Here is a 24,071-nt window from a genome sequence, read left to right on the forward strand (position 1 = left end):
GAGTTGTAAATAGCTCACTATTAAAAAATGGAAACCAAGTTGTGGTGAGCGGGGCGCAAACACGCGAACCTGGGACCTCTGATCCGTGAGTCCGTGACACTGGCCACGGGACCGCAATCCGGTCGGTTAATTATTAGTTTGAGACCCATTGCTTACAAAAAAAAATCTGAAATAATAATTTCAAATAATTATTTTAGTACACGAAATAGAAATAACTTTTTGTTTCCGCAGGAATTGATTCAGGTCTGAAAGAGTTATATAAAATACCAATTGAACGTTGAATACAAAACGGAAATTGAATATTTGATATTATTGAACCAAATAACCAACTTGGTGGCCTTTTTTGATTTGTTTTCGTATGAACAGGTGAGTTTTTCACTCGTTTGATAATTTACTTTTCTTTATATTCGTTGCGTGCTGGTACCTATATCAATTCTCATGATTGTGTAATTTTACCATCTAAAAAGAATTTAAATTAAAAATGATATTGCATTTTCTATTCAAAATGGCTAATTAATTTTCTGTACCTACCTATAATATTAACCTCGTAGTTTGGTAATGTAAAATGTAATTACGCAAACTACGTTAGTCTGTGAAATTATATTTTTCCATTAAATTGATAATTTAAGCGTGCAAATCGTCATTAAACGAGTCCAAGAATTTTAGCACGATTGGTATTATGTTTGTATAATGCAACTTTGGATTTTGGGTAACTAATCTGGTTACTTTTTAGATCTGCAAAAAATCGAAGATTTGCTGAAAATATTGTTACCTATTCATGCAGCTAATCGTTTATGTAGGTATAATGCACAGCACTGAAATAAAAAAATCACCGTTTATTATAATATAATTTATCAAGGATCCAATTCTTCAGCTCACGTACCAGTCAAGAGATAAATTAAAGATGTACCTACAGACAAACTAGGCATTTCTGAAACGATTCTTCTTGACAACCATTAATACACTTTTCTATCGAGTTTCTACATATACCTACATAAAATAATTGCGTTGACCTAATATTAATTGAATCTCATGTAATTGTTTTTTTGACAATTTTAATTGATTGAAAAATGTATTTAGTCAGCTTCGTGGTGTGCCTAATGATCAGCGCGTTTGCCTACCATGAAGAGGTCCCGGATTCAATTCTCGACATGGTTGAAATGAAATATTTATTTAAAAAGGTGTTTTTACACTAGAATATTTCGCAATCCCTGGGCTTGTACCTGAAGCGTTAGACTGCTAATCTTACCTTCATGTAACAGAATTGATCGAGATACGCTGCGATTGGTGTACCAATGCAGTTCCCTATGCACCATGCAGAAAGGGAATGATGATGATGATGATGTAAGTAATTCAGTACTAAAACCATATGCTATTTTTTTTTCATATAAGCAAAGAGTACCCATGCATGCTCTTTGGGCGCGTACTCTTTCATTAGGCACCAATTTGACGACACAAATAAAATATTTGTCAAATGTCATCCAGTGACAAAAACAAACACTTGAAGACAGTTGAACGATCACTTAACAAAATAAAATAATACTTACTATTGTTATCATAGTCCTTTGTCTAGTAACAGATGATTCGTTTTTATCGATTTTAATATCAAAACTACCAAACAACATTAAATGGTTTTTATAAGAAATGTAATCTTACACGTAATGTGAACGACTTACAGATTAACTAATTCATTATATTTGTTATGTTATTTATTTATTGACTTAAGGTTTATTTTGTAGGGTTTATTTTGTATATAATAATGTTAATATTAAAATCAAACACTGATTGGAGTCTGTTTAAACAGTTTTTATACCCTTAACTGTTGGTTTTTCTCATAACTTTAACCATTTTACATGCTTAACTTGATACGTTCAATTATAACTTAAGTACCTAGAGATATATAACTGTACTTGAGGATCTTCAGTCTTCTTCACCTTCACATTCGGTTGCCCTAACAAGGCGAAACAATTGTCCGATTTTTTGTTATTGTGTTTAAAAATAAACTGTTTTAGTAGACTCAAATTAATGTTTGATTACATTGTAAAACGAGGCTCGCACAGAGACATGCATATTTTATAGGACCAAAAACTTTTGATTCTTTTTACTGATAATATTTCATTGATTCCAAACTTTCAAAATTTTTCAAAATTTTTCTTCTTTTAAAAAACACGTACTATCCTTGATTCATACAAAAGATATGAACTCTTTTTTTCTATGATATATTTTGCTGCCCTTTAATAATAAGGAATATTTTTATGTTTTCTTAATAATTTTTATTTCCTTTTTTAATTACTATAAAAAAAAAACATATAATCTTTTATTTTCTCTTTATTATGTAACACAAAAATATTTTAACTGTCTATTCATTATAGGAGCGAAAATTCAATATCATTTTTTTGTATACCCACGAATAGACCATGCCTTATTGGGATTTTTTTGTTCACTATTTTTAACATTGATATGTATTTTTATTGCTATGTAACTATCGTTTTTTGAATACTCTGTTTTACCTCTTATGTATATTGTAAAAAAAAACAAAATAAATTTAAATAAAAATAAAAATAAAAAAAATATTAAAAGTTATGTTATTTGTAAGATGTGTAACGGACAATTGAAAAGTAGAACAAGAGAGACAATGCAATTTGACGTAACGCATTAAAGAAACTTTGATAGGCGGTAAAAACTAAATAACTGCTCGATGCAAAGTCATAAGTACAACCTCAATACAATACTCCATATTGTCACACATAACAATATAAAATACTAACTGTACAACAGGTGCATTTTGAAACATATCATTGTTTTATTAATGGCGATGCTGACAGAGTTAATCAATTCGGCCAGTAGTGGATTTCGCTTCGGTCTACCGATTGGCCATTGCCCACCGCGGCCGTTATAGTGTGAAGCTGGTGAACACTATTCTTTCATTCTTCGGTTGCGAAACCCGCCCAGTATTCTTCGCTAGTTGAGACCTCGGACCGGCCTTACGATAAGGATGCAGTGCTTGCCCAATAAGAGAAATGATCGTCAGTGTTACCAGCGCAATTAATTATCAAACCTTATCAATAAATTTAATCGTTGTAATTTGTATCGAAATACTTTCGGTCTAACTTCCATTCGCCGCTGAGAAATAGTGTTACCATTAAACTAACAACTGAGGTATTTCACTGTGGAAGTTTAGACTTTAATTGCGCAAAGATTTTTCTTAGGAGATTTCTTAAATGACTAATATTTTTGGGAAATATTTTTTAATGGACTGCTGCGATACCGGATAGCAGGTATCAGAGAAAACCTCAAATAATTTAATCAGCTCACGAGGAAGTTGAGTGCAACAGGAAATCGAATGAATGAATATAAAATGTGATAATTAGAGATGTAGGAATTGAGGTGTGGTTGGAGTTTTTACCCCAGTTATAGATTGACAGAGAAGATACGAGATTGCTGTTTGATGTTTATTTATTACATGGCGAATAAATAATGAATTATGTCGGACGAGTGTTACGTCGATGATGGATTGAAGAGACTGCACTTGTACTACATACTGGAACTGAGTAAACTGTACTGATCTTGTTGGGCTGACTGAACAAGCTGACTGACGTTAGCTGCGTCCTCTGGTCAGTTCTGTGAAAACAAAAAAGCAATACAAAATTTGTATGTATAAACGTTACTACAGAAATATATAATAGTATATTGAAAAAATAAGTAACCTTTATAATTTTTCCACTGTCAATAGTACTATTCTCGATCCAACGTAAGAACGACCTGCGTCCGCGCTTGTCGCTCCTCCTCCCCCACTACTAACTTAACACATTTAATCCAGATCAAATTAAATTGTAAATGTGGCATACGAGACGCGAGACCATAAATTTTAAGTTCATACGGGAGTCGTATTTGATGCACGAAATTTCAATTTTCAAAACGGAGATCGTTTTGAATGCAAATTATAAATTTAAACAAAAAATTTCATGGATAAAGGAATGAAATAATTATGATTGTGTATCTGTATTGTTGCGACGGTTTGTAAATACCTTACCAATTTAGAAGGAACATTTAAATTTATGTTATAAAAGAAATTCGGAAAACTATAAAACGCATCAATTTGAAATATTTGACTTGGTTCCTTTAACATATTAAATTGTTTCCTTGAAAGTATATTTCGGGCATTACATATTTATGTGCCTATATACTGTCAGTGGACCCGGCACAATAGATCTTCTCAGGTCACAGTGACGTCAGGAGCTTGCATTGCAGCTTGCAGCTGGCACTGACATCCACCACTAAGAAAAAGAATAAGAATGTACTGTCTGTCATTTTGTTAAGCTTAACAAAGTTCCTAGTAAGTCAACATAATGCAAACCAAGCTAAACATATAAAAGACGCACATCTGCACATATTACATCTTAACAAACACGGATTAGGCAGAAGATTATCAAACGCTTCTGGAGATAAATTAGTTTTGTACGTAAGTACATTGACGACAAGATAGTCCGGAAGATAAACTGATTATTGGTATTCTCTTATTCTCAATTATTATTATTCTTGTGTCTTTATACTTTCCTTTATAATAATTTTCTATGCATAAATATGTCCTTAAAAACGCCCATTGAGCGTACATATAAATAAATAAATTAAATGTTCGGCTTGTTGTTGCTTAAAAATATTAGAACTCAGTCCGTGCGGCTATATTTTATGCACAACTGTTTTCTTTTGATGCATTAGGTGTTTTCAATATCTTTTTGGTTAGTGTAGTTTTATGTGTATCGTTAACTAATATTCTAGAATTTTCATACATTGCTCATTTACGTAATGCTATTTTTAACAATATTTTTTAAATGTATTTTACAACTTTATTGTATTGGTGACTCCGAGTTATAGTCACAGCTGAAAATACAAAACAACGCGTTTTACGATCGTTTATTTTCATTTTTACTTAAATAACATTGCTCCAGAATACGAAAAGAAAATACTTCAGAAAACAATTTTTGATAACCGTTGTTATCAAATAATTTTTTGATTAACGCCTAAAAATATTTATCCTTTATCCGTGAATTTCGATAATTGTAAAGAAAAGATCAAAGCTTAAAAAATTCGATGTAAGCATTCTAAAAATTTAAGTCATTTTATACGAAAAAACGAGTACAACATGTGACCCGAGTAAGGAATAAATCTTATCTGCTAAAAACTGTAACTAACTTCAAGCCTACCCGTACAAGTTTTAAGTGTAAATGGGCGTCTCTTTACTGGAAGACCGATAATACACTATCTACGTTCACTTTTATCATTTGTTATGCTGCATGGCGCATAGCCTGAGGATATTTAAGCTTGGATCGGATATTAGCCTTTAGAAAGATGGGCTTCACATTTATCATTCTCTTCAAACCGTCAATCAAGTGCAATATTTGCGCTGCGCAATATATTGTCTCGGGTCTCGGATACCCCGCCCTACAAATGCTAGTAAATTGCGCGTCAGAATAAACCTAGACCACGGGTCTGCCGTGCTTATATCTCGTATACTTTCACTGGAGATGTATGTATAAAGACAGTGAATCTGAATTGCCAATGTTACAGTATGTAAAGAGTCTCCACCGAGCCTCGAGTCTTTAACTGTAGTTGCAAAACAGCTTATGTAAGTCTTTTGTTTCTTTAAAAGGAGACACAAAAGTGGAACGTATTTAAATTGTTTGTCTTGCATAATAAGTACTAGGTTCTCGTTTTTATATCGAAATGATTATGACATTTCCCACTGACATAAACGATTTATAATTTGTTGATATTCCTCTTGTGTCTCGGATGCCATTGCAAATTTCAAATAGGAATAGGAAACATTGGTAAAATTACCGAATGTAATTAGAGTTTTCCCCTTGACAATCAGGCTATTTTTGCATGTTTTTTTGCTGAGCATCCTCATTGTTATTGGGATTGCATACCTATATGCATACAATTAAGAATAGTCCAGATGGAGCGTAGAATCATATTTGAATACATCGGACTGTGTCCAATAATTCCCCAACTATGCCTCACTTTCGCCGCGCGCATTCGTGATGCCGCAGCGTAATGTTGCACGATGGGCAAAAATAAAATTATAACACAAATGTTAGGTAAAAAAACACAAATGTAAGGCAAAAAAAGCGATCTGTTATTTTCCCTAATATTTTATTGTGCACACGAAAATATTTATTGAAACAACAGAGTAGATAAGTAAAGGGTCATTTAATAAGAGTAATTGAGTTAATGAACTTTAAACTTGAAACATAAAACAAATTTTAATTTACATAAACGGATATTTTCATATCATGTTAAATAATATTTTATGTTTTAAAGATAATGTCGGTCAAATGTCCATGAAAGAGTTGTTTAATTCGAGATCCAAGTTTCATTAGTTCTCTCATTAGATGAGCAAAGTAGGGTAAAAAAAATTACTATCTTAGCAACACCAACAAAATTTCCATTTTGTTTCTTTGACAATCTGACAGATGAAAAAATAATTCAATTTTTAAGTAATGTATTTGTTACATACACATTCATTTGCTAATTACACATGAAATGTGATACCACCCTGTTTCTCTAAAATCCTAGCAGTATTTCTAGACTTAAAAAGGATACAACACGGCATAGTTGAATTCAAATCAGGAGTTGCGTACTGAGCGACGTCTACAAAGAAACTTATGTGTCAAAACGTAAACCTACTCGTTTATGACTAGTTTAGTCGCCTTCTGTTTGATGTGCGTAAGCGGTTTCTGGACTATTCTTAAATCTATGCCTAAATAATACTTTTTTGTAACAAGTAAATCATTTAAAGGTATAGTATTCCCTGATGAATGATTAATTATTTCAAAGCTCCGAACTTGAATATTCGTTCCGTAGTTGTGTAAACTAATTAAAGAGAAAATTACGTAGTTTTTTTTCAAATTGAAAATAACGACACGCAATTTGTGTATTTGGGTGTGTGGTGGTTTGACTTTGCGGGTAATGAACGTAGTAATTAGATATTCAAGTTAGTAGTGCCTCGTACTGCACACACCTTCCGAGACCCTTAGCCACGTATGCCCCATTTGACAAAGTATCTTGTTCTCCAGTCATGGACGTTTACAGCTGACGGTTGGTTCGCTGTTAATGTCTCAGCTGCGCGACGCTGCGCTGCGCTGCCGCTGGTTTGACTAAAATACGCACTGGAGTTGGCAGCTGACGGAAAAGCCAGTGCGCTTTTTGTAAACTCTAATGCCCTAACTACGGACATAGAAAACATGCCAGTGAAACCTACATCTGACCTCTTTATTTTTTATTCGTATCAATGTCAACAGGAAATACTTCCTATCTGAAAGTTATAATACTCGTAATCGGATATGAAAGTTACTTAGATATTTTTCAAAGACACAGGGTAGGTACTTGATATCATCAATATGCGCATGAGAGAAATGGGCATCAGATAATATTTTAATGTTCATATCACATATCGTACTTTCTATTTGGTAAAATGTTAATGCATTCATAAAATGTTAGTGCATAAGTAATACAGGTTATCTATATTTTATGGTGGTTCATTATTTAAATAAGATTATTTTTATTGTTGTGTTGGTATCTCTATTTGAGAAAAAAGTTATTTACATACCCCTTTGATGATATTTATATGCTTATAGGTACGTACAGTCTTTAATAAGCCTTTGTTAACAAATTACAACAGGGATGGAGAATACCTTAAATAAGGGTATATGGAAGTCTAGGCATTTACAGGGCTTATGACCTGTCATTGGCTGGTTTTATGTGTTAGTGCCTGTCGGTGAACCAAGTAAACATACAATTCTTGATTGTGAAAGCATGAACATTTGTATGGTTTATATGAAAATTTTTTGCTACTCACACATCATCATTTCCTTTCCGCACTTAATGGTGCATAGGGCACCGCGTTGGTACACCAATCGCAGCGTATCTTGATTGTTTTTGTTTCATGAAGGTAAGATGATCAGTTTTTCGCTTTGGGTACCAGTCTAGGGACTATGAAGTGTTCTAGTGTGAAAACACCCTTTTTAAATAAATATTTCATATCATGTCGGGAATCGAACCCGCAACCTCTACCATGGTAGGCATTCGCGCTGACCATTACACCGCGAGGCCAACTCACACATAAGCAAAGCTTATTATAGATTTAAATGGGCAGTACTTATCTATTGAAAACTTGGGAAAATACACTATACAGGGTGTTCTTTAAACCCTGTCGCATCCGAAACCACGATGATCAGTATAGGCAAGAAGACATATTAGCATATTTAAAAAATATTTAGAACGAAGAAAATTTTTAAAAATAAAATATTTTAAAAAAACCAAATGGTTGCTTACTTCTGCAGGGGAGTAACAAGGGGGGCGCGGCCGTGTGGTTCAGACCCCCCCCTCCTCCCTCTTCGTTTCTCTCCTGCAGAAGTAAGTTTCTATATTTTATTTTTTAAGATTTTAGTCCTTCTAAAAACATATTGTAATGTGCCAATATGTCTTCTTGCTCATACTGATCATCGTGGTTTTGGATGTGACAGGGTTTAAAAAACACCTGTATGCGACATTAGGTACGACCTTAATAGCTCGATACGTTTTACGATTTTATATAACACCCGTTTTTTATATCTTCTGTTGTGGGTATGTAGATTTATGATAATTCGTAAATTGATTTTAAATATTTATTTTCTTAAAGCACAAATTATTTCAATTCACCATAATCAAATATGGGGTTTATAATTTATAATGGAATCCATCTCTTAGTAATTGTATGGCTGCACAATAAACCAGGTGTTCTTTCAAAAATGTATTCACATCAAAATGAATTATTGCAAACTTTGAGCTGATTTTTATTTAATTGTAATAGTAGAAAAATTTCACAACCGAAATTGACTTATATCCGTTTTTATTTTATTTTTATACGGCGATATATAAGTGATAACGCGTTTGTCACTTAACTGCTCTACCAAGAAATTAACTATCACAAAGAATTTCTTTTCCATACTACGTTAACTGTTTCCCCTACTACTACTACTACCATCATGCCATTTTCCCGTAGGGGAAGGCAGAGAGAATGAACCGCCACACACGTCTATCCTGGCATACAATCCTAGCCTCCTCCACATTCATACATCTTGTCATACATGCCCTTCGGTTCTGTCTGCTTTTGACATGACCAGACTTAAGATTTTGGTTTATCTGATCATGCCACGTCTTCCTTGGTCGTCCTTGTCTCACGTTGCCGTTCATTTTTGCCATATATACTTGTTTTACCATTCTTTCGTCGTCCATTCGTTCTACGTGACCAAACCATCTCAAAGACCCTTTCTTAATCTTATCAATTATACTTGACTCAGATTTACACTCTCGCCTGATTTCATCATTTGTAACCCTGTCATTCATTGATTTCCCACACATTCGTCTAAGAGATCGCATTTCAACCGCGTTCACTCGGCTTTCATTTTTCCTCTGCCAGTTCCATGTTTCACTTCCATACATAATTGTTGGGACTAAAACTCCTTTATATGTTTATACTTTATATGTTTATACTTTCTTTATATGTCCATAATATTATATCACAGTAAGTTCCTGCGCGGGTAAAGTTAGATAACTAACTGTGTTTATAACCCGCATAGTATTAATAATATTTTTAATTATTTTTTTTGTATTACATATAAATCATATAACATTTTTTGTGTTTAAGAAAACGCCTACAAATTTGACAGATTTACGAAAATAATAATAAATCTTCCTTAAAGTGGTTTAAGCAATACAGCACCAAATTTGTGTTAGCGAATCGACGCAAACATTTCAAAAGAATTTTCCGAAACCGTTACTAATACATTGTAAGTATTATATTATCTGGGTATAATGATTGCAACGTCCCATGGTGTAGGTCTAAAGGCACTAGACGCTTCTACTTTTGAAAAACACTACACAAGTAAGTTTACCTATTGTTCTCTTCAATTCCAAACTGTTCTGTATCCGAGAATTCTATCGTACAAAGCGATAATTCTATCGCTTGATATATTCAGCAGATACAGCGTTTGGTAAGCTTTAGTTTCTAAGCACGGGACCATTACTATTATATTGGTATGTCAGTACAATTTGCAGAATGTGCCCCTCTGGCGTGGTCGTGAACCCGCTGGCGCTGTACTATGTACATATCTTCCATCTGCGGTGAAATCACTCTTTTGATAGTTCACCATCTTGCCTTATCGTACTTAAACATAATTACGTTGATGTATTGAATTTTGATTATTATTATACGAAAAAAAATATAAATCATTGATTCAAGAGAGCCTCCTCCTTAGTTTTTTGATTTATGTTATTTGTTGACATTTTTTCTTGATGGAATTCCATTGTAATTATATAGAATTAACCTATATTTGCATATGCTCCTTACTAGTATAACTTGTTTTGAATAGACTTAACAGTGGTTAAAATTTAATTTACATTGTTCACATGTCACATAATTAAAAAAAAAAACTTCTATTTTATTTTTCAGCCAGATTTAGGCTTGTTTTTTGAAAGAAAAAAATGTTTTGTTAAAGATTGGAATATTGACGATTGTATTATTTCTTGCCCTTGTTATATATATACATGTCCCTGAGTAGGGGGATGACGATGTCCTTCTCCAAATCTGTCTAGTTGCATATTTTATACCGTTTATTAGGCGTATCAAAGACATATTTTTTTTATTTAAGCGGAGTTCTTATTATAAGATACCATTTATTAACGTTTTCAATTAGCTATTTTGTTGATTTCACTCGAATTTATATCTACTGAACAATATTTTTGAGTAGACAAGGACCGGATTCAACTCCCTGGGGAGCTGTTAGCCACTTAACTCAGCCAATGACAGGTTATAAGCCCTGTAGATGCCTAGACATCTATATTACCTTCTCTAAAATTTTATTCATCCGTGTTGTAATATGTTAAAATTATATCTTCTATTTCGATACTATTTCTCTTTCGACAATCCTAATTTGAAAATACAGTTTTATATATTTTTGATGAGCGGACATAAGAGTATAACTTAATTTTTGTTCATTTTGTGATTTATATGCGAAAATGTTCCTTATTACAGTACACTTCTACGACTACTCAAAACATAAATAAACAACTTTGTGCTTATTAAACTTTGGTTTTAATAAAATAAGTATATGTCATATTTTCAGTGGCACAAATAGTACAAGATGGTCTCAGTAATATTAGTAGACTAGATGGTTCAAGTAGTATATCTGGAATATTTTTATTATTTGTACTGTACTTGAATGTTGTTACATAAATGAAATTATCTGTAAATAATAACCCATTTAGCAAAATAAAGTTCTGTAGCTAAATAATTGGTAAAAACGTTTTTTGCTTTCCCGAAAATTTACACATTTGCAGTTGAACTCTTTGTCCGCCTATCAACGATATTATAACAAACAAAAACGGGACCCGCTGTTTAATTTTTTTTTTGCTTTTTAATAACGTAATTTGATGCGTGTGAACGTACTTTAACTGTTGCTTTTTTTAGTTTGTAACTAGCTTTAACACAACTTATTTCCTATTTCTAACACGGAAAAACGACCTAGAAAATGGCCGGAAATTAAAATGAAATGAAAAATCTTTAAATAATGAAATTGTGAGTTTTGTTTACATTTCATAAATAAATTTCACGCGATTGGAGATGGCGTTATCTCAAGAGCCTCACAATGTGGTTTTGTATAGTATTGGTAAATTGAGACCGAAGCGTAAATTTTCGGATGCAAATAAATATATTGGAACGGTACCTACCTACTAATCGTTATTTCTTCAACGTCTTGCCCATTTGAATGACTGTAAATTGCTTTTTATTTATACTTAACGGCAATTAGAAATTCAATATCATTGCGGCTATAGGCTACGTTTTCTACATCTGTTGAAAATAAGCGGCAAAATCTTATTTCAATTCTATGCAATTATTTAAGAAATTTGTTATTTATAAAGCTAAATGAGCAGCCATAGTAGAACAACGTGAAATACGTTTTTTTTCATTTTATTTTTTTTTATCAGAAAAATATATTAAAATACATTTACAAACACATAATATTGGTATAATTATATATACCGATAAATGCCTTTTAATATTCCTTATTGATTTTTAACAATCACTCATTTTAAGACAATTTCGCAATTTAGACCTTTTTTTATATTTGTTTTTTTTTCCATACATATATTATTTACATAAAAATGTAATTAAAAAAATACACTTTAGAAAAATACATTTTAAAATTAAGCTTTAACACGAATTGGAAAAAACGCCCACAAAGACATGAATGAAACATTGCAAAATACAAACAAATATTATGAATTTATTCATTCTAAAAGCAAAAACATACAAACCTACTATCTCATATTATTACACATTAATACATATACAAACTCTCGTACATATAAAAATACCTACATATACACACATAAAATAAATAAACTGCAATAAAAAGTAAGAAGTATGAATATTTCAAGAGTTTTATTATTTATTATTTATCATTTTTTATTCTTTAGATTACATACAGTCGTACAAGAAAAAAACAAAAGTCGCGTATTAAAAATAAATTGACCAATGAAGTTATCACATATTCCTTACATATCTTACTTAGTTATTGGCCAAAAAAAAGGTATGGATTAAAAATAAACTGGAATGTATAAATCTCTTATATGCATGCATGCTTCTATTAAAGATGACGATTTTTTGGTAATAGTTATGATATAATTTTATGATTATATGTCGGCAAACCCCTACTAGTAAAATTACTCAAAAAATATTCTATATTATTACAACCTTAGCTTAGACAGTCAATTACAAAATGGAAAATGAGTTTTTGCTTTAAATTCTGATAGTCTTACTTCAAAAGCCAGTCCAGAGACTATTATTACGAGAAATATTACGTATAATCTTATTAAATAATTTTTTTATTTCAAGCATATCGGGAATCGAACTCAAGACCTATTTAATGGTGGGCAATCTGCATTAATATGCCTTTATTATTATTTTCTCGTGTCCTTTAAATTAAATTTATGTTGACCCGTAGGTACCTACGAAATTTTTACTATGATTTTAATTTATAATTTTAAGCGTTTTAATTTTTTTTCCAAACAGTACCGGCTAATGAGAAAAGGTGTTATGTTTGTTGTAATAAAAACATTACTTTGTATGCAAATGTAATATTAACTTACCAAAGGATGACGCGTAACAAAACAAATATTTGCATTTTGCACTAAAATTCATTTTTAGGTGCTTCTCGATTCATATTTTTCTCAAGTATAGCTAAAAAAATCGCTGGTTATAAAACGTAATCAAAATATTTCTGTTAGAAGCATCGATTAAAGAAATAGTAAGTTAAAACATTTACATATACAAAAATTATCAACGTGAATCATCTTCTCAATTTAATGCAATTAGCAATCTATGTTCCAAATTTGAATCCATTTTTGTAGGCACGTCATAATACTATAAACATTTTTTGTTGGTTTGAGAGATATTCCGGTGTTCTAGGAAGTGAATAATAGTTTACAAATTAGACAAAGGATTTGTTTATTTGACGTTTGAGGTTTGGCAATTATATTAAATAACGATACGGAGCACCTTCCACCGCGCAGCCGCATCGCAGGCTGTATTGCGATTTCCGATTGCAGTACAATATATTGCAAGACAGGCGCCGTACCGCAGCTGGTAGGACGGTCAACTGTGAAATTGGCGTTGCGGGTTCGATTCCCGCCAGTTGCAAAAAAAAAAATATTTTGTTTTTTTTTCTCAATTGTTCTGGGTGTTGTGGAGTATTTTTTCATAACTTCCCTACATATCTCCTCTTTTCCACCTGAATAATTAGAGTATGGTAACGATAGTGTTACCTTTAGGCTCATTTCATACGCATCGTCCAAATCCATACGACACAGTAAAATTAAGGTAAATTGATGGTGATGGACGCTGTAATGCGATCTGAAACGTCGGGAAAGAGTGCGCACGACACACGGCATAAGAACCAAAAAAAACTTAGAGTCCTTCGTTTTTTTATTTTCATGATAATATTCTATGTAGTACATATTCCCTCTGTATTCTCGAATGATCTTTTATTTAATATTCGTAATATGCAATATGAGTATTTTTCAGCCTTAAGTTTTTATTCTGTAATATTTGATAGACATGATTGGTTGTTTTCTATTGAAATACATAATTAATTATTTATTAAGTAATTTTCTTCTGATTTCAGGGTCTCGAACAAACGGTGGACTTTTCCCCCGTGGTAACAGCCACGTGTAAGGCCGGCTTTATGACCATCCGCATAAACTTCAATCAGACCTTCAGTGGAATAGCACACGCTAGAGATTATAGGTAAAACATATATCAACTATAGTTTGTATGTAAATAGACTCGGTGATTATTAAATATTAATAAATGTCGTCATGTCATTTACTAGGAATAAATAAAGTACATATACTATTTGACTACAAACTATCTGGAAAAATTGTCAATCGTTCAATGAAAGTGAGAGATTTGGGTGTATTGATGGATGATAAGTTTTTATTTGGAGATCACATAAATACAATGGCGGATAAGGCGTATACAATGGTTTATCTTATTATTATTCTCTAAGGTTTATCTTACGGATCTCCAAGCCATTCTCATCACCACACTCAAACTTCTATACAATATTTATGTACGCAGTCTACTCGAATTCGACTCGTTAGTATGGTCTTCTCAGTATAATGTATATTAATCAAATCGAGAATATTCAAAAGAAATTTATAAGGAGCCTTGAATATCATTTTTGAAAATGATTTCGCCGAATCTTTAATTAAATTGAATATAAAATCATTACAAAAAAGGCGTCCTACATGTGATTTATTTTTTCTTTTCAAAATTCCAAATAATATGGTTGATTTGCAGTACCCTTTGAAAAATATCGGTTTCTGTTTGACTCTTTGCTTTACTAAATTAAATTCCCCTTTTTTACATACCAACTTGTAAAAACAATTACATTTACTTCAAATTTATTTATTAGACGCGTCTGTAAAAATTATAATGGACTTATGTATTAATGTAGACATTTTAAACTGAACATAGCATTTATTCAGAAAATTTCGTCATGGAGTTGTTCATTTGGAATAGTTGCTATATGTACGTACATCTTAATTTTAATATAACATCGTCGGTCGGCGTGCATTACCGCCACTCTACAGTTTTTACAAAAATGATATTTTCGTATTGGGGGATTTAAAACTCTTATTGGATGTTCCCTAATCGTACTTTATGCATGGTACCGATTGAAGGCGAGCTTTGTAAAGAAAAACAGTACCGCGGATCGGAGTAAATATGTACGTGTGCATGTGTGTACATGTGTGCACGGATAATTCAAAGTGTGCATTTGGTATTTTTATTTATTATTTCTAATTATCCCCACGGAAAACGTAAACGTTTAGATTATTCTTTTCTCACTATTTTTTTTTGTCACATTTAATGGTTACCTATTTTACATAATTTATGAAAATTAAATTGGTGTTTTAATGTTTAAAAATCTTTACTTATTATGTATGACTGTACGGATTTTTTTTTAAAATGGACAATGCCACAAGACATTCTGTTTGATCAAGTCATTATTTTTACTTAGAATAAGTTTTGCCTACTGATACAGGATAATATGTAGTGTGGATAGAAAAGATTGTATTCGCTTTAAAATTTTTGCTCATGTGTTTCACGGATTGCGGTGTCATGTTAATGTTTGGAAAATCCATGTTCAAGGCAGTTTAGTTTATACTGCTTCTCATTTCGTCAAATTGTGTGATGCTCTTATCAAAATGTAATTTATAAAATTAACACATGCTGAAAATCATCCACCCACTGTTTAAAAAATCATTTCGTGACTACTTTAATGATTTTACAACGATTATCTGATTTGGTTTTTTGAAAGAATTAATTAAACTAAATAAAGGTGACTTGGCGATTAAGTATTTTAAACAATCATTGCCACCAATTTTTTTATCTGTGCCTTATAGTACAAAGAGAACTTTATTGTTTCTCCAATTGCAGCGTATCTCAATTTTTTTTCTTGCATGAAGGCAAATCTTACTTGACGGTCCGGATTGTCCGCTGCTAAGTGGAGCGTGTGGACATCACCAGACGCCTCCAGGAGACCCTATCACCAGCCAGCACTCTCGCCTTCTCCTACGTCAATCCCACGTCCCTTAGTTTTGCTGAATAAAGCCAAAAGTTCGCCATCGACGGCCTTCCTGGGCGACGGAAGCCCGCAGGCGTAAAGAAGAGACGACTCGGGTTAAGGCATCCGCAGTGCGTGATCAAGCCACGTCCACCGCTGCACCCTAAAAAAGCTAAAACTTTATGTTAGTTATGAAATTGAATGAAATATTAGTATATAAAGACTTTTTTAAATTAAAATTTCACGTCACCGTGTCAGAAATTTTACTCCTCTTACAACGTAGACAAACGCGCTAACCCCATTACCGAATAAATTAAATATAAGGAGAAGGATATTCAGGGTCGGCTCAGGAGTATGCACTCTGTTTTGCTCCGACCAGTGTTGTGTCAGAGCATAGGAAATGGATTTAAAATAGAGTAGCACAATGTTAATGCTATAAAAATGGATGATACAATGATGATATGCTCAGAAAGCGTGAATAAAAGTATCGACATTGATCACAGTGTGGTACTCTCAAATGAAACTTTCGTTTTACTCATGAGATCCCATAGAAAATAAATGAATTATTATGATGACTGGTGTTTTCGTAATCGAAAGTCTAAAACCGCTACATTGTTTCGTCTGTAATTTCGCTACCTGCTGCTTCTTACCTCCTATCTCTAATAGCGTTATTATTTATCTTTTCGCTAGACGTGTGCTATTTTACTATCGTGTTTTCTAGCTTTCTTTTCTACGGGTTCAATTAAATTTCACTTATCTTATAAATCCTACGAATATAACACACCTGTGTAGATAATCGTCTAAACTTTTTCATTTTATTTATATGAGTAAAAAATATTTTTAAAGCTTTGCGGAATGTATGACGTATGCTGACGATTCAAAGACATTCCGTAGAATTGAGACATCAGCTGACTAATAAATGCTTCAAAAAGATTTCGATACTTTAAGTATTTGGTGTGATCTGAATGATATGCTTCTAAACGTACAAAAATGTTACAACATTATATTTAAAAGGAAAATAATAACAAAAAATATCATTTACAGTATTAATAATATGAGCATTAATTCAGTTAACACGTTTCGAGATCTAGGAATAACTCTCGACTCACGCTTTACGTTTCCCTCTCATTTTAATAATATCAAAGAAAAAGCCCTAAAGATGTTAGGATTCATATACAGAATATGTAAACCTTTTAAATATGTATCATCGATAATTTGTTTGTACAATTTATCAGTTTGTAGTAATTTGAAATTTGTATGTGTAGTCTGGTCACCACATTTCATAAATTTAATTGAATCTGTGCAAAAATTCTTCGCAACCTAACATTTAAATGTAGCCTGGGCAAAACCCTTCAGTCTTTTATGATTAGCGCTTTCTGATTAGATTTTAAGAAATTAGAAAATTTCTTTCTAGATAAGTTGGAATTTAAGAGACGGATTTTAAACTTGATGTATTTTTATAAAATAATTCATTGTGATGTTGATTCTGCATTTTGTTCAGAAAAGGATCATACACTAAATTTATCTTCCAACCTTTATTATTAATATGGCTCACTTAAATGCATTATCACGTATGTTAAGATTATATAATTATTTAGAAAGTAATGCTGATATTGATATCTTTAACGATTAATGAAATAATTATCGGAGAACTAATGCAATGTATTAAATTAAATAGTCCCTTATGTAAGTTAGGTAAAATAATTGTATTAAACTGTAAGTATAATTCAGTTTCATAACTTTCATAATATTTATGGAATTTAACTAGGCCAGTCAATTTTAAGAAGAAATTGTGTAAATAAACTTTTTTTTACGTATTTGCGCATGTTGTGTTCAAGTAATAACTAATGAACATTATCTAAATATAACATATTGTGCTAATAATTCAATTTTTTTTTAAATTCTGATGTAGACATTAAAGCGCGTGTGCCTTTAGCAATTTTACGAAAGAGCCAATTTAAAAAAAAAAAATATAGAGAATCTCGTATTTTCAAATTTTATTTCAATTATGTAGGAATCTCGCAAAAATAATACGAATGTTTGAGAATTTTTTTATTAATTAAAACCAAAATTGGCTCGTCTGTAGAGTTGCTACATGTCGCTCCGAAACTTCTTCCTTTCCAGCGTCGATATCTACTAATGTATTCTTTTTAAATGTAAGTAGTGGGTAGTAATTGAATAAATTTTCTAGTTAAATTGTGTTTACTTCCAGAACCCCGCCTTGCATGACCCACGGCAATGGAAGTAACTTCCTCCAGTTGGGTATCAACCTCCTGGCTCCGCACGGCGCCGCTGACTACTGCGGGGCTTTAGTCAACAATGTGAGTCTTTTTATTGCTCTCTTACAAACTATCATAAATACAATAGGTATCTCAAGGAATTAGGAATAGTCCAGAAAATGCAAACGCACATCAAACAGAAGGCGGCTAGTACGATAAATACTCATACGAGGTATTTTTTGATTAATTTTATTTGGCAGAATGCTTTTGAATTTAACTTACGTACGCGTATGTGTAAGCTTGAAGTTTTATTGTATCCATTCTTGCATGTGAAGTTTTTTAAAATGTATAATTATTCGATTATCACAATTCTTTTGGGAGCATGCGGACGATACCCAAAAGCACACATCGAACCATTACTTGGAAAGTGATTTTTTAGGCTGTAATATCCCTACCGTTCAAAATAAATTATCTCTGCTATATACAATACCCTTGGTGTCGCTAAGGTGATCAATAAGTTGCTTGCTGGATAAACAAGCTACTATTCTCCTCTATAAATATTCCTGCCCTGAGTTAAGGCTCGAGTTTAATCGTTCGAGCGACGGATGGCGTTTTCTGTTTCAAATTAAATAACGTATCTCTTGAAAGTAAACCTCGGTATGTTTTTGTAACATGTTTTGTTTTTCTAATCGGTTTGAGTACCTATCTAGTACTTATCTACATAAATAGCATACTTTGCCACTGACCTTCAAATAACCACCAAAAGAACTCCTTAAAAAAATAAAGCCAAAGTTTGACGTCTTACTGTTTTACTTATTGAAGTGTGACAATCAGTAATTTATTTATTTATATATTATGGAAATAATACAGTATTTAAAAAAATACTAGGTACAAGAGAACAATTAAAAAAAGTAGGACCAATTACAGATTTCACGTTAATTTATTATAAATACAGATTTCTCCGGAAAAAAAAAAGAAATGTTATAAAAATTAAATAAATAGTACATAAAATGGAGAAGACATTGTACAGTTCCAACTTCAATTTTCTTCTCATTTCCCTTTGATTCCATAAACATTTATATTTCTTAGTAAAAATTCACAACCAATAATAATAAATTAGATGAAGGTAGTAAATGCACATATGTATAAATAAACATAAAAGCTAAGCAGAAGATAAATTAAAAATGTCTGTAACAGATCTGATGAAAATTTAGTAATATGACGATGTCACTAAAACTGCCATTAAAGGTAGCCTGTATTCTTCGAAGAGTGCTATTTTTCATATGATTAGTCTGTGAGCTCGGAATGTCGAAGAGTACAGAATGGCGAGATCCCCGAACAGGGACTCGATATGAAATGCTTCTAACAATTTCTAGGTTATCAATTAGGTTACTAACAATTGTGTATAGAAAGCTCATATCAAACATGATACGCCGAGTTTCGAGATTTTGAACCTTGTGAAAATTAGCGGATTCTGTCCTTCTTGAAAACGGAACATTATTTTTGAAATCTAATTATCTAAGAAAAAAAAATATTGTAAGTATTATATTGAGGATTCTAAATTGAAGAACCAAGGAGAACCAAGAACCAAACATTTAATAAATAAGGTTACGTTAGAATTATTTAGCACGCTTGATCAATATATAGTCAACATAATTCCAAGTTTCACTGCCTACTTCCCTTTATGTTAATACCTAGTAAATATCAGTCTTCAAATTTTAGCTCATCAATTGCACATAGTTATGAAAAAAACAGCCAGTCCAAAATTTTGAGTCAAATAGATTTTGGTGTTATCATATGCAGTGAGGTCAATTTTATATTCTGCTAAAAACAGCCAGGCCGCTTTCATTAAAAAATCTGTAATAATCACCTTCTGAAAAAAGTGTCAATCAGAAAAAACGCATTTCTCAATTTGCAGACAATACCCACGGCACTAGAAAAAACTAATGGTACTTTAAAAATCATTAAAACTGGTCAAATACGTAATTGGATTATTGTTTGTAATATTAAATAATTAATGTATTCATTGTTTATTATTTGTCAAAATTAGAAAACATTCCAACTGTTGTGTAAATTCGATTATTTACCATGTTCACAAAAGTGCTATTATCTCAGTTTCACTTTTTTATGGCTAGCTGCTTTCTACATAGCCACGTCTAATTTTTCAGCGCATTAACAAAATATATGTTCATTTGCTAGGAAAGGTACACTTTGTCATCTTCAATACTCACTTTAATTTGTTGAAGAAAGTCCAAAATGATATCTGGTTGAAATAATGGAATAACGATTTGAGAATGCAATGTAATGATTGTCTCTGTGTTATTGAATCACGACAAAGGAAACACGACTTTGTGAAATACGACTATCAAGTTCAAAGTGTCATTGGCTGCGAAGTTTGCTAGAGGTCGTGATATTATATTTGTACCTGACTAAAACCATGACCCCCACAACTTGTAACCACTACAAAAGTATATACAAGCAATTACGCATGAGTGTATACACTTACGTAATATATATAATTTTACGAATTGGATTCTCAAATTTTGCAGTTTTTTTGGCAATCTGCCCTAAAAAAAATTATAACAAAAATTAAGTTTTTAAGGTGTGGAAGATGCAAATAAGTGGAAACTCGATTAAAGGGGACATAATGTAATTGATCAGAGAAATTGCTGAAGGGTTAAAACTAAGAAGAATAATAAATAAAGAACTAAGGAAGAAATAAAACACGCGGATGAAATAGTATTTTGCAAATGCATTTTATTTTATTTTATTTTATTTTATTTTCTTTTATTTTATTTTATTTTATTTTATTTTATTTTATTTTATTTTATTTTATTTTCTTTTATTTTATTTTATTTTATTTTATTTTATTTTATTTTATTTTATTTTATTTTATTTTATTTTATTTTATTTTATTTTATTTTATTTGGGAAATCAACAGTTCTACATACATATTTATAGTAAACAAACAGATATAGTGTATAAACTCAGAACTAATAACAGAGTTCCACAAAGTATACAAAGTTAGTAAAGAAAATATAAGTTTATACATATAAAAATGTTATTTTCATGTACTCGTAAATATTTTTGAATAATCAACGAATTTTTTTAAATTTTTTTTAAGAACAGTAAGTTATTGCAAATTGGGCGGGATTAGGATAAGAATGCTTGAAGAGAGGATAAGGAGGGGAAGGGAGATGTACATAATTATTATTATAATGTCTACTAAGTTACATAATGCATTTTTAGTGTAAATTTTTAATCTGACATAGTGATGTGTGTGTAATCTAAATATTTTTTATTTACTAATTACATATATAAGTACAAATAGAACAATAAACAATCAGTTTTTAATATTCAGTTTATTATTGAAATGAATTTTTAATATTATATTTACATATGATAATATGTTTCAGTTTTTTTGAGGATGTATAATTTGTTGAATAAACAAATAATATCATGATCATCATCATCATTTTTTTTCCGCAATGATGCATAGGGCGCTGCATTGGTACACGAATTGCAGCGTATCTTGATCATTTTTGTTACATGAAGGTAAAATGATCAGTCTTACGCATCAGTTATCAGTCCAGGGACTATGAAATATGATATATTCTAGAGTAAAAACAACATTTTAAATTAATATTTCATATCAACCATATTGAGAATCGAACCCGAGACCTCCTGCATAGTAGGCAAACGCGCTGACTATTACACCACGAGGCTGACAATATATTATTTTACGTCAAACCAATAAATAATACAAATTTCATAATTCTTATTTCAAATAGGCATACTGTAGTTAAATGTACTAATTTATTTACCTATTGTGTACATAACATAACAGTAATAATTTTTTTCGAAAGTTTTATTAGAGTTCATAATATTATCACCAATAATTTCTCTTTTTTTTTTTTAATAATCCGTGAGTCCGAGACACTAGCCACGGGACCACAACCCGATTCTAATTAATCTGCCTTTACAAATGTATGCGATCATTTAATAAATATCCCTTATTTAATTAACACCAAAAAACATGTTCTAATTAAGAAGCGTTTTGTGGTATTTTAATAGTTTATTGATGGAATTATTTAGATCCGCACTCCGTTTTGACTTAAATATGAGCAAAAAAATATTTTTTCATACTTTTCACTGATTAAAAATAAACCTTCATGTTTCCGAAGAGCAGCTCAGTTTAAATAACAGCATCGCTTCGTCCGTACCTTATTATGTCAAATTATTAGTGATTTACGGCCGCACCATTGTTGCTGTATTGATATTATCGTTATTATTTATAACTAGTCTTGTCAGCTACCTGACTCGGATAGTTTCCCGGAAGTCACTGGGGTGTTGGAAGTTGGAAGGACTGCCCATTAGACTCGCGTTTCCACATCAGATCATAATCGTTCGCTCAATGACCGCCCCCACTCGTGAATGGGTGCATTTCGCAATCACAAATCAAACCAGAAAACTCTTGGAAGGTGCCAAAATTACTCAAATACCTACTGTCTTGACTGTTGACTAGAGGTGAATCGTTTAAATGAAAACGATTGAGTGTATTTAATCATTTTATTACTTGGAATACAAGTTCAAATGCATTGAATTTAGGTTAAGAATATATCATAAGCGTTCGCGCAATTTATTCGAAAGCAAATGGATCGAGGCAATGGACGAATTGCTTTTACGTGCCATATTCATTTGAATGCAAATAGACCGATTGTCCATGGAAGAATTGTTAAAATTTTACAAGTTTTACAATAAACAGATTAGATGTCATTCAATTACTCATTTTTCGATTAATTTCATCTCTGGCTTGACTGCTTAGTCAAATACAGACTCTTTCAATAGTTGGTGATTACGATATCGACAATCCGTAAAGTTTATTTTGTATTTTGTTATACGATTTATTACAAAATTCGTTGTGGAATAATTTATTTCGTTGGTATGGTACATTCATAACCTATCATTTGGATACTTACGTTTGAATTTTAACTTCTGTAAAAAAAATAGTAACCCTGTAAATAGTTTTTGTAATAAAGGGCGTCCAGTGGCAGATTTCAATCTAAATAAATAGACAATTATTTTTTTTAAAACTTAATTTTATTTAAAGTACATGAATGCGAATTTTATTTTTTAAATGCAACATTTTTTAAAGACAACATTTTCTAAATGACAACCTTTAAGATGCAAGAACTTTTTCATTCTTCCACATGTATTTTTGGGCGTATATTCCATTACGTATACTATATATTTTTTAATAAGTTAAATAAAATTCACTTCTGTCATATTTAAATCATAGTCATAATGTCATATTTAAATGATATTTTTTTTCATAAATATCATCAAAAAATATTTTTCTTTTTTTTTACTGTACTGTACTGGATAACATATAACATACTGTATTTAAAAAAAAAGTTGCCAAACAATTTATATTATAAGAAATGTTTTATAATCTTTTTTTTTTATAAAAAAAAAAATTCTTTAAAATAAATAATATGTAGGTATTACAACTTAAACAATGGGACTAGATATTTGTAGTTTCCATAGAATTTACATTCAAAGTTTTTCTTGCAGACACAACATAATGCAGTATAATAATGTAAATAGCCCCAATTCTTTTTTTAAAATACAAAAGGGACTATATACATTGATTGCAAACACGTCACAACCAGCCGTAAAAGTA

General features: G+C 31.4%; 1 protein-coding gene across 1 annotated transcript in view; it reads left to right on the forward strand.

The window, feature by feature from the left end:
* Nucleotides 1-24,071, forward strand: part of LOC148281915 (uncharacterized) — a 67,083-nt gene that overhangs the window by 25,866 nt on the left and 17,146 nt on the right. Inside the window, exons 2-3 of the mRNA XM_088225907.1 lie at nucleotides 14,226-14,347; nucleotides 18,382-18,490. Of these exons, the coding sequence (XP_088082033.1) occupies nucleotides 14,226-14,347; nucleotides 18,382-18,490 (231 nt within the window). The remainder of the gene's footprint in view (nucleotides 1-14,225; nucleotides 14,348-18,381; nucleotides 18,491-24,071) is intronic.

The sequence above is a fragment of the Micrasema longulum genome, unplaced genomic scaffold (assembly GCF_059751315.1).
Source record: "Micrasema longulum isolate JH-2025_06_02 unplaced genomic scaffold, ASM5975131v1 h1tg000398l, whole genome shotgun sequence".
Lineage (NCBI taxonomy): Eukaryota > Metazoa > Arthropoda > Insecta > Trichoptera > Brachycentridae > Micrasema > Micrasema longulum.